The sequence below is a fragment of the Anguilla rostrata genome, chromosome 5 (assembly GCF_018555375.3).
Source record: "Anguilla rostrata isolate EN2019 chromosome 5, ASM1855537v3, whole genome shotgun sequence".
Lineage (NCBI taxonomy): Eukaryota > Metazoa > Chordata > Actinopteri > Anguilliformes > Anguillidae > Anguilla > Anguilla rostrata.
The window spans coordinates 13,316,504-13,331,651 of NC_057937.1; the positions used below are offsets into that span (position 1 = coordinate 13,316,504).

At 39.1% G+C, this 15,148-nt stretch overlaps 2 protein-coding genes across 6 annotated transcripts; one reads left to right on the plus strand and one right to left on the minus strand.

Annotated features, from left to right (window-relative positions):
- The first annotated feature begins 1,446 nt into the window (after positions 1-1,446).
- Positions 1,447-8,831, plus strand: LOC135254761 (polycomb group RING finger protein 1-like). Of its 5 annotated transcripts, none has more exons than XM_064335219.1 (10): positions 1,447-1,595; positions 3,150-3,255; positions 3,341-3,493; positions 3,777-3,848; positions 4,470-4,575; positions 5,181-5,232; positions 6,597-6,695; positions 7,462-7,512; positions 7,855-7,935; positions 8,601-8,831. In XM_064335219.1, exons 1-10 carry the CDS (start codon positions 1,464-1,466, stop codon positions 8,649-8,651), a joined length of 903 nt encoding a protein of 300 aa, XP_064191289.1. In that variant the 5' UTR covers positions 1,447-1,463; the 3' UTR covers positions 8,652-8,831. The 5 variants fall into 5 exon arrangements, with proteins under 5 accessions (XP_064191289.1, XP_064191290.1, XP_064191291.1 ...); XM_064335220.1 differs by having other exon boundaries at positions 6,597-6,680; XM_064335221.1 differs by lacking the exon at positions 7,462-7,512.
- Positions 8,832-12,108: 3,277 nt separating this feature from the next.
- Positions 12,109-14,465, minus strand: LOC135254762 (transcription factor LBX2-like). Its single transcript, XM_064335225.1, has 2 exons — positions 13,677-14,465; positions 12,109-12,732 (listed from the first exon to the last, which is right to left on the minus strand). Exons 1-2 carry the CDS (start codon positions 13,996-13,998, stop codon positions 12,275-12,277), a joined length of 780 nt encoding a protein of 259 aa, XP_064191295.1. The 5' UTR covers positions 13,999-14,465; the 3' UTR covers positions 12,109-12,274.
- Positions 14,466-15,148: the final 683 nt, after the last annotated feature.

The following is a 15,148-nucleotide window of genomic DNA, read 5'->3' on the forward strand; positions in this document are numbered from 1 at the left end:
TGTGCACCACTGAAATTTGACACTGAAGTGGTTTAACTATTGACAGTTATGTGGCAATGAAACATATTTCTTCCATACAAACAATGTTGGACTCCATGGCAGTTTTCCAACACCTACATGGAGGGCTCCAGCCAACCAGTTCATCCTCTGTCTCCATTTGCCTTAAAGCATTGGCAGCAGAGGTCTGAAAGCATGCAATGCACCTCCCTATTGGTTAAAAAAACAAGCAATTGTCTGTTGTTTTAATCGCCAGTGGAAGGAATGAAACAGGGCACCTCATATCTTGGAAACTGCAGGTGAAATGGAGGTCGGGAGGTGGGTGGGGTCAGTGGTTAATTAAAGTGTACCGAGTCCAGATTGATGTGCCAAGGGTTTCTTATTGCCTTTGCAATGCAGAATGATTCCAACTAAATCCATTTTCCCACTCTCATGCTAATCCCTTGCAAAAGAAAGTGGGCCTCTGCATTCAAAGGTCACAAGTTCATTTATGTAAATATTTCAAGTTTAAAAAGTAAAGGGGAAATATGTTTAAATGGTACCACTTTCTTTCAACAACCATTTTTGGGACTTTAGTCAATAACTCATAATTTACTGAAATTTATTTGATTTTTGTAATTCAGTTTCGACATTTAGAAACTTGACTAAACATGAACGAGTCATGAATATCAATTTTGGAAATTCCACTTTTAGTCAGTTTATAACAAAAGGTTTCTCCAGTAATGCAGGATGGTTCTCTCTCCATTGCTAAATAAGTTCATAACTCCCTCTGCTGACCATACATTTGCAGTGCACTCAGTAGTATGAACATGATCATGTTTATATGTCATAGTGCCTGCTCCTTTATAATTACGTTCAAGGCAGTGAGCCAAAAGTAATTTTATTTGTGCATCCACAGTCTGTTTGAAATTACCCAAAACATAATTTTATTTGCACTCTGTTTGAAATGTATAGTAGTGTTAATAAAGGGTTGTGCAACTTGTGTAATTATGTAGATTTTTCAAAGCTGGATGCAAAAACCAAATAGCATTTGGTTCCTCAGAAGGCTTTCCTGAAGAAAGTGTAGGAAAGCTCTAAACTAAGTTTCAATTTGGAATTTGGATAAAGGAGCATGCAGTGACTGCAAAAAAGAAGAAAAAAAAAGACAACAGGGACACTGCCTTTTTTTAACATGTTGAGGATTACCAACAAAATGCATTACCTACATACAGATAAATAACTGAAATGGGCTAGTTAACATTAGGTCTAGCTAAATAGCTCTCCACAAAGTTGAACTGGCCATAACTTGTATTCAGTTTTCTATGAGTTATAAACATACTGTGCTATTTATATCAGAACAAAATCATACCAACATTAAGAATACGAACAGCTCCTCCAAGTTTTGGAACATGGAAGACACACTGGTTCTTGCATTTTCTCACGTGCAGAAAATGTGTACATCTCAATGTGATTTACCGACTGTTGTTATGACAACAGTATCACAATCCGGAAATGAGCCTGAAGTGCCAAAGATGGCGGCGCAGGAACCAATGTCGATAGCGATGCGGCTAAGAAATCAGTTACAGTCCGTATATAGACTTGACCCATTGCGAAATGAGGTAAGCGCAGGATTCTAACACATTTCACATTTTGCATCATGCTAAGTAAAGTCGTCTAGAATTAGAAAATGGATCTTAAATACACAAATGAGATGGCAGTACTGTCAGTGCGTAGCCTACATTCGTCTCCTATCTGGACAGACGTACTTCGTAATGAGTGCGCAGGCGTAAGGGAGAGTTTCGTTTGTCTTGCTAGTGTGGTTTCGCTTTATAAGCATAAGTTTATGGTATCGTACTTATCTTTGTACTTTATGACGAATCATTGCCTATTTAAAGTGTTGAGACCTGTCACTTAGGCACTTTTAGTTCTGCAGAACTGTAGCGAACTGCCTACGAGCTTGCTCCCTAAGGTTGTTGAACAAAAAGACCATATCCCATTGAGCAGCCTTGAAAGCATCTGGGATACTTGGCACTGGACTTGATACCCTCCTTTTTTCTATTATATTGTATTCTATGTGCTGAAATGACCACAACATTTTAGTTTAGGTGGCTCATCTCTTGTTCAAACATCGACAGCGTTTCGTGACTTGAAATGCAATTATGCATGAGCGCCGAGTTCTCGTTATAGTCTCGTTCATGAGCAGCTAGATAAGATATAAATAGAACATGAATCACGTTAGCTAAATAACCAAATTCGGCGGAATACAATGCGCTTTCTATACTGACGAACTTGTGCCTGGTCGGTCGGGCATCGCTGGTGAAATGTTACCATACCACAGAATATCACCAGAAACTCCGAAAAACTAACGGTTTCTGTCGAAGATCGCGTTGTTCATAGAAAGCGGACGTCCACAACAGATGCATAGCCAGCAGCGCTTTAAACCTGCCTCATCATCATAATCGAGTTTGCTAGCTACCTAGTTAGGTAACAAATGTAACTAAATTTTATAGATTTATGTCATATTGAAATTTGACTAGATTGGTTTTCAATTTAAAGTCAATCGTCAGGTAGAGAATGAAACTCACAAAATCATCACTGTATCATTGTCAGTACGCTAAATGGCCGTTTATGCACCTGCCAAATACGTCGGCTGTTTAGCGTCGAGTTTTAAACAGTTGTCTGTATAGCCTGTGTATGTATAGGGTGTTTTGATTGCTGTGCGTCTTTTTGAAAAACAGGTAAATTAGATTAAAGTGCGACACACGATTGTGCATGCGGACTATTAAGTAATTTTAACGTTAGTTTAAATATGTCTTTGGGATATTCAGTTCGTAGCGATGTCTCAGAGACCAGGGAAATGATTCAGACTCACTCAGGAACAACGAATGAGAAAGGTTTTTTTTTTTTTTAATCGTCCAGGACATAATTAGTAATCGAAGAATGTACGAATTCGAGCGCTCTTGGATTGGGAGCCAAATCTGTCTGGGAGCGAACACGATGCTCAAATCCGCTTTATAGCCTGCACAGCAGTATCATTTAAGCTATCGACAGCTATGAATATCACCCCATTTGTTTATAGCCTACTTCTGTTGAAACCATGTATTTCCTATATCTTGAATTAGGTGTTTAAAAAAAAAAAGATTTAAAAAAAAAACTATGCCTTTCATGCGCAGGAAGAAGCTAAATTGAAAATCAAAGACCTGAACGAACATATTGTCTGCTATCTGTGCGCGGGGTACTTCATCGATGCTACAACTATAACTGAGTGTCTGCATACATGTAAGTACAATTCTAACATAATTTAACTTAACTATCACAATTATGACATATGACACATCCTAAACCCCACTGTTTCCATTTGCAGTTTGTAAAAGCTGTATTGTGAAGTACCTCCAGACCAGCAAATACTGTCCAATGTGCAACATCAAGATCCACGAAACACAACCTCTGCTCAATCTGAAGCTGGACAGAGTAATGCAAGACATTGTCTACAAACTGGTCCCAGGACTGCAGGAAAGTAAGTGAAGAGCCCCCCCCCCCCCCCCCCCCCCCCCCCCCCCCACACACACACACACTCACTTAGAGCAGAATTAAAAGAAATAGTCTTTTTACCTTTTATTTGTGAAGTGCTGGGGTTGGATTTTTTCCCCCAAACATTTGAGCAAATGTAAATATGTTTTAACTATATGATCATTGTCAACTGATGAAAGTAGAAGAGTATGTTGTTTTGATTCAGTACAGCTCACTATAATCAGTGTATTGTTTTACATCGATTACTTTTGTTCTTCCTTGTGGAATAGGCGAAGACAGGCGGATCAAGGAGTTCTACCAGTCTCGTGGCCTAGAAAGAATAATCCAGCCGCCGAACGAAGGTGCTTTCAAATGTGCATTTGAAATAAGCTTAACTTACCCATGTTGGTCCTGTGATTTGAGCATCTGTGCTGAGCCTCAGAGCCTGTTGATTGAATAGGTCGAATTTCCCATGCCAAAGACTTGCTGTGTAGCACTCCGCACTAAAAGACCATTCATAACCTCTTAGATCTTAGTCTACTGCTATTGTTCAGCATTGCAACCTCAAGAAAAAATAGGTGTTATGGTGAGATGAGACCCGAACTTAGCATCTTGGCTGTGCTCACCTACGGTGGGCTTGGAATTAAAAGACAGATGCGATGGTGAAAAAAAAGCTCTTACAAGCTCTCTCTCATCAGTTCTTACCTGTGTTATTTCATAACACCTTTTAGCCAGTTTAGTCATGCTTATCAAGGGCACCTATAATCTTGGTGTCCACTGTATTCCCATTTCATTCACTTGTGTAGTGGCTCATCCTGACCGGTTTTGCGGTTAATATCAATGCAGTTCACGCCACCCAATGGTAATCCCCATTCCGATTGTATTATTAGACATGGCTTCCTTCAAAGCCCATTGAGGGCCAGCGGAATGTGCCGGAATGAGCTTTGTCATTAATGCGGCGTGCCCGTGTGAACTCTTCCCAGACGCAGTGCCAGATGTCGCGGGTCTGCCGTACACCAGCTTCGACCACTCGAAAGCCCACTTCTACCGCTACGACGAGCAGGTTTCGCTCTGTTTGGAGAGGCAAAGGTAAAGCTTTTGTGTTAGAGAGAACATACCAGAATGCCAGAATGAGAAGAATCTTTTGGGGGATGATACAGACTGATTGTGCATGTCTAAAAGGAAGCAAAAGTAAATTTAATAAATTAAAATAACCGTATAAAATTACTTCACTGTGGATTATTAAGGTTATTTTCACAAATTCATCAACCAAAATAAATCAGAGCAGTTTGAGACCAATGATCGATTTAGAGGGCAAATAATCCGACCCATCAGCTGTCACTGGTTACATATTAATAAACGTGGTTCAACCTTGATAGAGATAATCAAACCTTCTCAGTCCGAATAAGTGACAGAAATATGACATGGCAGTCTTCAGTGTGCACAGCATTTCATAGATGATTTTATGGGCGGTCAAGGACAGCTTTTTGGAGCGTAATACAATGTGTGTTTCTGTACAAGTAAGATTTCATTATTGCCTCTGTGAAACACCTTGTGGCATTCAGCTTACTGAATGCATCCCAGGTGCACAGTAGAGGCATCTGTTAGTGCTTTATCGCAAATTCATCATTCATTTTACCCAATTTGTAAATGTGAACCACCGACGCTCATGTTTTCCTTCCTTTATTCTGCAGTGCATCCTCATCGCTGTCATCTGGGAAAGATAAAAACAAGTCAGTTCAGCAGGTAAGCCATGCATCCCTGCATGTTCCACTAGGGGCTCTTTCAAGGAAATTCTATCAATCTGTTTCACAACACTCCACCACTTTACTGCTACCTTTAGGCAAAGCTTGGTCCTGTATTGTATTTTACTGTAACAGGAATGACACAACATAAAGTTTTTCTGCGCGTTTTGTTTCAGATTCTTCTGGCAAGCAGTGTGGTGGTATATGTGTTCTGTTTGGCTAATGGACCTCAGTTAGTCGATAGCCGCTCCCCCCAGCATAAATCAGTACACTTCACACAAGTGACAAGTGTATGTGTGGAAGCAGAAGCATGAAATACAGAGATAGCCTATCAGCCATTCGAGCTGCTCGGTTAAGCCGATTTTGTCATGCTGCATATTTTTTGTCTGACATTGCTTTAGTCTGTCTCACGGGTTCCAAGTTTTTAGAGAGCTGGAATGCATCAACTTCTGCGTGGAAAAGTGAGCAGCACTTACGAATTCAGGAAGAGTTTTATGGCACCTGTAACCTGAATATATGTGTTTTCTTTTCTTTTTTTTGCATTCTGCCAAATCTCTTGAACTGCAACAAAGACAAGGCCACAGTTTTCATCATAGACTAATACACACACTTAAGTTAGTTTAAATTACATGTTTTGTTTAGTTTGTTACAGAGGCAGGAGAGTTCACAGTGGAATTAAATCTCATCATGAGATATTTTCTCACCCACAAAAATATTTATGTCACCACAGTATAAACCATAGTGTGTGTGCGTATTTATGTCACCACAGTATAAACCATAGTGTGTGTGCGCATGTGTGTGTGCGTGTCTGTGTGTTTGAGACTTCATAAAGTTCATACGTACCAGAGATTTGTGGAAGACTAACTAGTTTTCTTAAATTGTGTAACATTTTTTTTTTTTTTTAGTTTTTAGTACTGTTTTCTGCATTTTGATTGTCACTTAAGCTTTATATGACTTAGGTTGAAATATCTTTATCTACCAGCAGAGGTCACTGTTTACCAGGAGTAGTATAACTGAAGGACTTTTCACTGCTGTAGAATTGTGCCGTCTGTAAGGCAACTGTATGCAAATGAGTAACTCAAGTGTAGTAAGACTGTAGAGACTAAATACCATCATACTATCAGTTCTCTTCTTCTGCAGTCTTAGAATTCTTCCAAGGCATGAAGGCAAACTAATACCATCTAGATATAATCACAAGATCTGACGTGCAAATAAGTTATTTTTGGGATAACCACATGCCGGCAAATACCGTTGTGTAATAATGGAAGATAAAGTGGGGCTAATGGTTATTGTGGCTATCTGCGGTACCTCCCTCCTGGTGTACAGATAGACTTTGTGAAATCTCTGTCCCCTTCTCTGTGGCAGAAATACGTGCGATGCTCGGCACGGGCCGAGGTGCGACACCTGAGGAGGGTGTTATGCCACCGGCTCAGCCTGGAGAGGCACCAGGTGAGTCTGAGCCAGGTGAGTCTCAGCCTGTCTATACCTGCAGTTAAAGGGGTGACATAGCTCAGGAGGTAAGACCGATTGTCTGGCAGTCGGAGGGTTGCCGGTTCAAACCCCGCCCTGGGCGTGTCGAAGTGCCCTTGAGCAAGACACTTAATCCCGAACTGCTCTGGCGAATGAGAGGCATCAATTGTAAAGCGCTTTGGATAAAAGCGCTATATAAATGCAGTCCATTTACCATTTACCATTTAAAGGAAGAAAGGGAAATGTAAAATGTCATATGTTGTAAAATGTGTCAGAATCCTTATTTTTCTGAGGTACTGATAAGGTTGAGTATTAAAAATGTGAACACCGCTCAAGTGTGGGACCCGTATAGGGCAAACAACCAGCATAAAATATAATTTAATCATTTAAATGCGTGTGTGTGTGTGCGTGTGTATGCACACATGTGCGTGTGTTTCACACTTAAAAACTGGAGTCTTATGGAAAAAACGTTGAACTTTATTTTCTCACAAGTTATGAATAAAAAGTTTCTGCTTTTTTGGGATTTTTTTTTTTGGTATTTGTACCCAAATCCAGAAATACTTTAATGGAAAATTTGAAAACACTAGAAACAGGATTACAATCCACAATCTGCAATTTTAAGATGGGGGTAGTATATAAACAGCCACTTAATGCAATGTGAAACAGACAAACCTTTAGATGCTGCAATTGCAAGAGGTCAGCAAACTTCTGTCACTGCATTCGCTAGTGCAGTCAATAACCAGCCTGAACTTCTGGATAGAAAGAAACCACTTGCCGCAAAGTGATTGCTTTGGATATGATTGCATTAAAGGTGAGGGTTTTTCTTAAGTCACACAATTAAGGTGCATTGTGCTGAAATGGCTCTTATGTTTTCAGGATGTACACACTGTTGGCGGAAGTTATGGGTAGATTTGCTTTCTGATTTCCTGCTGTTTTTCAGACTTTTATCTTGCAATTTAATTTCCATACCCTGTACCGTTAATATACTAGTTTAAGGAAGCCTAATTACTTAGAGCTTCCTTAATCTAGTAGCTTTATTAAACATCCACCTGCCATAGAATTCCATGTTGAACTGAGTTTATTAACTTTAATGCATGTTGGCATATTTCAAGGGGTTAAGTTTGGCAATGCTATTATCCTTTCTCTGCTGCAGATCCAGATGTTGTTCAACAATGAGTCCTTACCAGATCACATGACCATGAAACAGCTGTGGCTCTCTCATTGGTTTGGCAAGGTACTGCAGTGGGAAGCTGTGTACAGGAAGCAGATTCACACTATTACAGCTTATTGTTTCTTGGGCTTCTTTGTCTTGAGACAGGGGTGGGACAATTCTGGTCCTGGAGGGCTGGTGTGTTATGCAGGTTTCTGTTTCCATTAGGTATCCGGGGGCTAAATGAACTAACTGGCTATATACACCAGCACTGGTTCACTTGTAAATTGGATCAGAGTAAAACAGTTCATATAGGAACACAAGAACAGTCTTTCACTGTTATTCATTGGCTTATCAAGAAATGTAGCTAAAATGTTGGATGGCGTAAATGTTAGGACTTATTAAGTCAATAAGGTCAGAAGTTGGCATGAAAACCCTAAACGGATACGGCCCTCGTTGCCCACCTCTGTTTTAAGAGATGCATTGGTTGCATTTACCTTACTTTCACATGCAAACCCGAGGGAATTACTTTGGTTACTGTAAAAGCAAAGCAATATTGTTCGGAGTTTAGATTGAAACCAATAAAGTTTTAAACTGGAGGTATATCAGTTTGAATGAATGACCGTATCAAAACAATTTGTTCATTCCAACAAAAAAGATTACATTTTGATTTTTCCATTGTGGGAAATGTATGTTGAATTCCATTAATGTTGATTCATTCTGATGTATTTTAATTTGAATGTCTACAGGCACAGCCTTTGGTTCTACACTACACAATCAAGGACAAGCGAGCGAGATGAACATGTACCCTTCTGGAAGAGTTTGCTGAATATTTCAGATTCTTTGGGATAAAAGTCTTACGCAGTGTACATTTTTGTATTTTATATGGTCTATTTTTAATATTTCTGTACAGATGAATATGTATTTTGTTTCTTCTTTGACCTATATTTTTAAATACATTTTGTGATTTGTGAAACAAAGTTGATGCATTGTGTTGTTTGTTCAAATACACAGATACTGTGAGAATCAGCAAATTTTAGTGGATTCCATTTATTGGGTCCAGAATTATTGACACCGTGGATAATATGACCAAAAACGAATGTATAAAATAAGTAATGGCGGTAATGAGCTCTACTGTATGCTCAGACAGTTGTAAACGTTATCACTTTATGCTAATACAATTGTCCAGAGAAAACGTTATGTTTTTAACAAGCAATTATTTTATTTCACGAAAACATAGGTGTCAAACTCATTGTAGCTTTAGCTTTCAGTGAACTGTGCACTCTCGAATCACAAGGATAAAACTACAGAGCTGTCTTATGGAGTGTTTTCTGAGATTAGTGATCATGTTGGCGGGGCTTCTGATAATTTCTTAATACTCGATCTTTCAAGATTCTTCAGTCCGTGCTAGTGGACCTCCCTCAAATTCAAATCACACATTTCCGATCGTTCTAGCCTGGAGACGAAATGGCTCCACTGTGAATCTGTTAATTCCAGACTGAGTGTGGCCATCTCGTTACTGGCCACTAGGGGTCAGGTTAGCAACTGCGCAGCTGGACACCATTTACTGTCGCAACTGATGCATGTCCTGCGTATATCTGAAGACTTCACGCAAGCTTAAGCATGTGCTTGTTTTGTATATGACGTTTGTCTTACACTTTTGATTATTATCTAAGTATCTAACTATTATAGTTAGTGCTGATCCTGATGTCACAATTGTGGTAGGCTATTATTAGAAGGCCAAAACTAATGGGGGACCTTAAATGGTCAAATGGTAAATTGGTGAAAATAATAGTGAGATTAAATTGTTTTTATTTTAAGTTGCAAGGCTGCATTTTTTTAAATTATGTTTGCTATTTTTTTTTATTATGGGTTTGGCATAAATACCTAAATGTCTGTCGGCCTGAACAGGAATTAAATATTTTAACTAAATACACCACTACTTCAGAATGATTACATTTAAAATGATTACTATAAAACGTATTTATGATTATATATACGCTGATGATAATATTTGGTGAGACTCCAACGGCGCTCAGGTAACCAAATACATATAAATCAATGTGCATCATAATCGCAAATAAGAAATGTGGAGTACTACGACCTCGTTCACTTCGCCTTTACAAGGTGGATGTTTATGTTGGGTAACTCCTAGCTAATAAAGACATTTCAAAGGCAAGGCGAGATTGAATCGAATAGTAGTGTAATCTGGGAGATCAATCAGGTTGACATCAGACTGTCAGAAATGTATTTAATTCGTTTGTCAGCTTTTAAGTTCTCTATTTAAAAAATAGTAGTTACAGGAATTCGTCGGTTTTACGGCCAGTGCTCAGCACTAGTAGCTATGTTTCTAAATAAAAAAGTGCATTCAGAGCAATAAAAGGTACTAGTCCAACTGGATACCGAGTGGTAAGCCTTAATTGTTCATATTTATTTATTTAATTATTTATGTATGTATGTATTTGCTTTCCACTTCTGGCTGGATTGTTCTGAACGACACCACCTACGGCTTACTTGTGGCACTTTTCATATGTTCGGACTATCGGAGAGGTTTGGCCAATAAATACTTTTTTTTCACATACACAAAAATATAGATCTGACCTCGCCCTGGTATCATCTGCAATGCCAAGGCCATGTTTTACATTCAGTGAATATTCAAATACTCGGTGTGTGTTTGTATGTTCATGAACACATGTGCGATTTTTTTTCGTATTTGCACACACTATAAGTATGCTCCATGTGTGCATGGTCTGAAAGACAAAGAAGCTAAAAAAATGCAAACAGGCTATTGTCAGAGTGGAAAATAATAATTAACTGGAAAGCAAAAAAGAATGTACAACGATGTTTTTTTAATTGCGGAAAATTTGAAGTTTTGGTTCATTATGCAGCCTCATCATGAACAATCGAAGTGACTAATTATTTACAATTACACTGGGTTCCGTCGTGCAGTTGTATAGTAGTGTCTTCGCCCTTTTCAGTGCAGCTTTACTCGACATCAGTGTCACAAATAGACGGGGGAATGTATTAGCAGACTGCAGCCTTAGACGGGGAAAAGAAAGGCAGCAGCTCTCTTGTTTTTCCTCCCCTCCCATTGAGATTTATTCATTATAGGACCCCCTTGCTAATCAATTGTTATTCATGGGCATTTTCTTGCACTTAACAGCACAGATGTGTATCTGTGCGGCTCGGTGAAACTGTTTAAATACGGGGATGTGGGTTAAACTAATCAATCATGCTGACTGGCTTAGAGAGAAAATGCGTAAACCATATGGCACCAAGGCGTTGCGACTTTACTCCTGCCAGCCCCAGGTCCGAATCCCCTTGCGACAGTCGCTCTTTGAGAGCGTGTGAATAGAGAAGGCGTGTTCAATTGTCCCTAATTGAAGAAGGGGACTCTTGAGGTGAAAAGTGAAAGTCGCTGAAGGGACCAGTTTGTTTTGACGGCCTGTTTTACCTAGTGTTGAGGACAAACTACGGATGGGTTATATCAGGCGACAAAAAAACATTGGTAAGATATAAATACACAACGTGGTAACTTGTGAGGGAGTTTCCCGGTGTGTTATAGAAATAGGTTTATAGGCATAACCAAATTATTGACATTTATAGCATCCTTGGCATTCAAACATGTCAAATATATGCGCAAAAATCTGACACTTCCAAGCTGTATTCCAAATTTAGGCCTATTTTGGCCTATTTTACACACATTCCGATTAAGCAAGACGTTAGGATTTAACTTTATAATAGGACGTATTTCCTTTTATTAAAACGATTTAAACAAACCCATTAACCCTTAAACATCTGTTTGCAACTGTATATTTATTTGGACAAACTCCATAAGGGCAAAGCAATCGCTAGCGGTAAAAACAGACAAGTCTGAACTTAAAACGGACACTTAAAATTCCAAATTACGCAGACACTTCGTCATTTGGATAATTTATTTAAAAAAGTGCCCTTGTCCTCCAACCATGTGATTCTGCGAACGACAGTGTAGAATACCCATTTGGCAACTGGTAGATTTTTGTTTCGGTAGCAGCTACAAAAGCAACTAGTGCATTATTTAGCGGTGTATCAAAAATACTAATTGCTCTATTCTCCTCAGGAAGATATTGAAATAAACTTAAATAATAAGTATACACTTTGCAATCTTGATCATGTGATGAACCACAAAGGCGCAATGTTCGGTTGGGCAACTGTTTCCACCTGTATTCCATAGACAACTGTTAGAAGCATCTTTAATTAAATGCATGCCTCGAGCTCTTTCCGGCTTTAATAGGAAACAAGGTTGCTTTATTTGCAATCCATTAAATAAATACAAATTCAAAGAATCCTTGCTTTATATTAAGTTACCAAAAGAAGCCATGTCCGTGCAGTTTTTGAAACAGACAACAAGTCATAGTTTAAAACGTGTTTGTCCTTTTTTTTTTCAAACGTCCACTTCGATTTCTTCGTCTTCTTCAGAAAACTCGTCCGTTGTTTGGTCTCTGGACGAAGACGGGGACTGAGAGAAGACACCTCCTTGTGAAGACGGAGAAATACTGGGAGACATGGCCTCTGAGTTTCCTTTCGTGTCCTCAAGGTCTTCCATGGTAACCAGATTCTGGAGAGCCTGTGGGGGAATTTTCTTGAGCGATTCGACGTCCGCTTTCATCTCTTCCAAGTCTCTTTTGAGCTTGGCCCGTCTGTTCTGGAACCACGTTATGACCTGGGCATTTGTGAGACCCAACTGCTGCGCTATCTGGTCTCTGTCTGCTGGGGACAAGTACTTTTGGTATAAAAAGCGCTTCTCAAGTTCGTAGATTTGATGGTTAGTGAATGCTGTGCGGGACTTTCTTCTCTTTTTCGAGGCATGTCTCTGGCCAAACCCATTCACATACTCACGACCTTAAGTGAAAGGAAACGAGACATTTCCATATTTCAAAAACGAAAACAACAAGCACCAGTTGCACTAGGTAGGTTACATATACAGTATGCACAAATTCAGACTGTGTATACACACACACACACACACACATTCGAAGCAATTTGGGAAATGTCACAGCACCAACACAACGTACTATTATTATTATTATTATTATTACATGTACTCGTCATACTCACACTTGTTTTGCTAATAGTACTTCGAGCTGCTGAAGCTAAATTTAGGGTAATGACAATTAATTATGTGAGTGTTTTGCTTTTTTGAAATACTGTTACTGATTTTGTAATACTGAGTCTCGTTCTTGTCAGTCTATACTGTACACTACCTTAGCAACAACAGCCACAACTGCAACCACAACTTTGATAAATTTGTCAAGGGTCACGGTGAAAATATACTACTACTACTTCTACTACTTCTACTACCACCAATAATAATAATAATAATAATAATAATAATAATAATATACTGTATCCCAAATTGCGGAACAGGGCAGAAAAAACAAGGTCCATAATAATCATGACAGTATTTTCACAATTTGCGCATGCAACGATGATAAATTAGGCCTAAACTTTATTTAGCTGCAGCCTTTGGAATTGCTTAACACATATTGGAGGCTAAGTAAAGGTTAAGTAATATTTATATCGAACGTATGATTGTTTTAGATTGTACATTGATGTTTGTTGATAATGATAATGATGATGATAGATAATAATAATAATAATAATAATAATAATAATAATAATATTTTTACACGTGGGTACAAAAGCATTGGCCTTCTTTACTGTTTTGTCGCGGATCTAACCTAACTTTACCATTCCTCCCGGGGCTTACATGTATGCAGAACTATGAAATATGCGTGGGAGAATAAGAGTGCAAGTTTAATCAAGGACAAATAACAGATGAATACCTTCTGCCGCTTGGATTACGCTGACCTCCAGGCCTTTAAAAGTTTTGCTGGCTAGTTCCTCCAAAGCGCAGAGCGGTGAGGACGGAGAGGTAATACAATTTCTTGCAGTGCTGGAGACGGTCACTTTCTCCAGAACCCGCGGGGGACAAAGGGCAGCTGCGGATTTCTTTATCGAAGGCTTGTTTAAAATATCCTCAATACTGAAAGGGGTGAGCGGTTTGTTGGAATTGGCCGGCGGAGGAAGTTGATCCAAAGCCTCTCTTCTCCTTTCCTCGTTAGGTTGCAACACTGAGCATATCTTCATGTTTCGGGTGGAGGTCATTGCAGTTCCACAAAAAATAAATTCTACTATTGGTAGATTCCTTTTTCCATTAAAATCACTTTTCGGGAAGTCTTGTGGCTGTTATGCGTTGTGTTGTCCTTCTCGTTGCTCCTTGCACCGAAGCTTAAAACTTCTCTTTACACATACGCTTCTCCAAAGTAGTCATGCTTCACAACGTGGGCGGCGGCTTCAGACTGTACAAATGTATTCTTTCACGAAAGGAAACGAGGCTGTTCTGAGCTGCATCTCTGTCTTTAGGAGGTAACGACACTGTGCAGGAGCGGATTTTCTCCAAGGGAAAACTGGTCTCAGGGAACAATAATAGCACGCAACTGCTAACGAGTTATTGTTGATTGGGTAGCGATCAATTAGAGAAACACTACACCACTTACTGACCCACTGCCGAGTCTTAAAGGGCCAGACCACATTGATTACATGGACGTAGGAATAGGAGGAGTTTCCCCGCGTTGGCAGACTGAAGATATGGAGATAGCTTAAAATGTTTATGCCTCCGACACTCCACTCCGCTCCCCACTTTTGGAAACCATGTGCTTTACATGGGCTATAAACTATTTGCCCAAAAACGGAGTGTAAGCGACTCACATAAACGGCAACCGTAACTCCATTATGTCCTGGAAGGGTGGTAATAGTTATATTTCCGTGTTTATATGTTAACCTAACAACACATAGCAAACAGTTAGATGTGTGGAGAGCGAAAATAAATCACCACTTTCATTTAGTTGGAAGATTAAATGAGGAGGTAACGGAAACTGTCCCCTACAATTGAACCATAGTTCCAGTGCTGTTTCAGCATTTGGCACAATATGCAGAAGTTGAATCGCTATGATTCTGAATAAGTTAACCAATCGGCCCTAAGATGAGCATGTCATGACAATCATTACAATGTGTAGCCTACGTAATATTACTGTAAGTTACTGCTACTGTTGTATTATCTGTATATATTATGTTTATGAACAACGGCAGCAACAACAACAACAACGACAACGATAATAATAGTAATAATAATAATAATAATAATAATAATAATAATAATAATAATAACAAAATATTACTAACACAAGTCGATTTCCAACGTGCCCTTAAAATCTTTCTTTGCGCACGAAAGTTTCAGGAAAAGAGCCTGCAATTT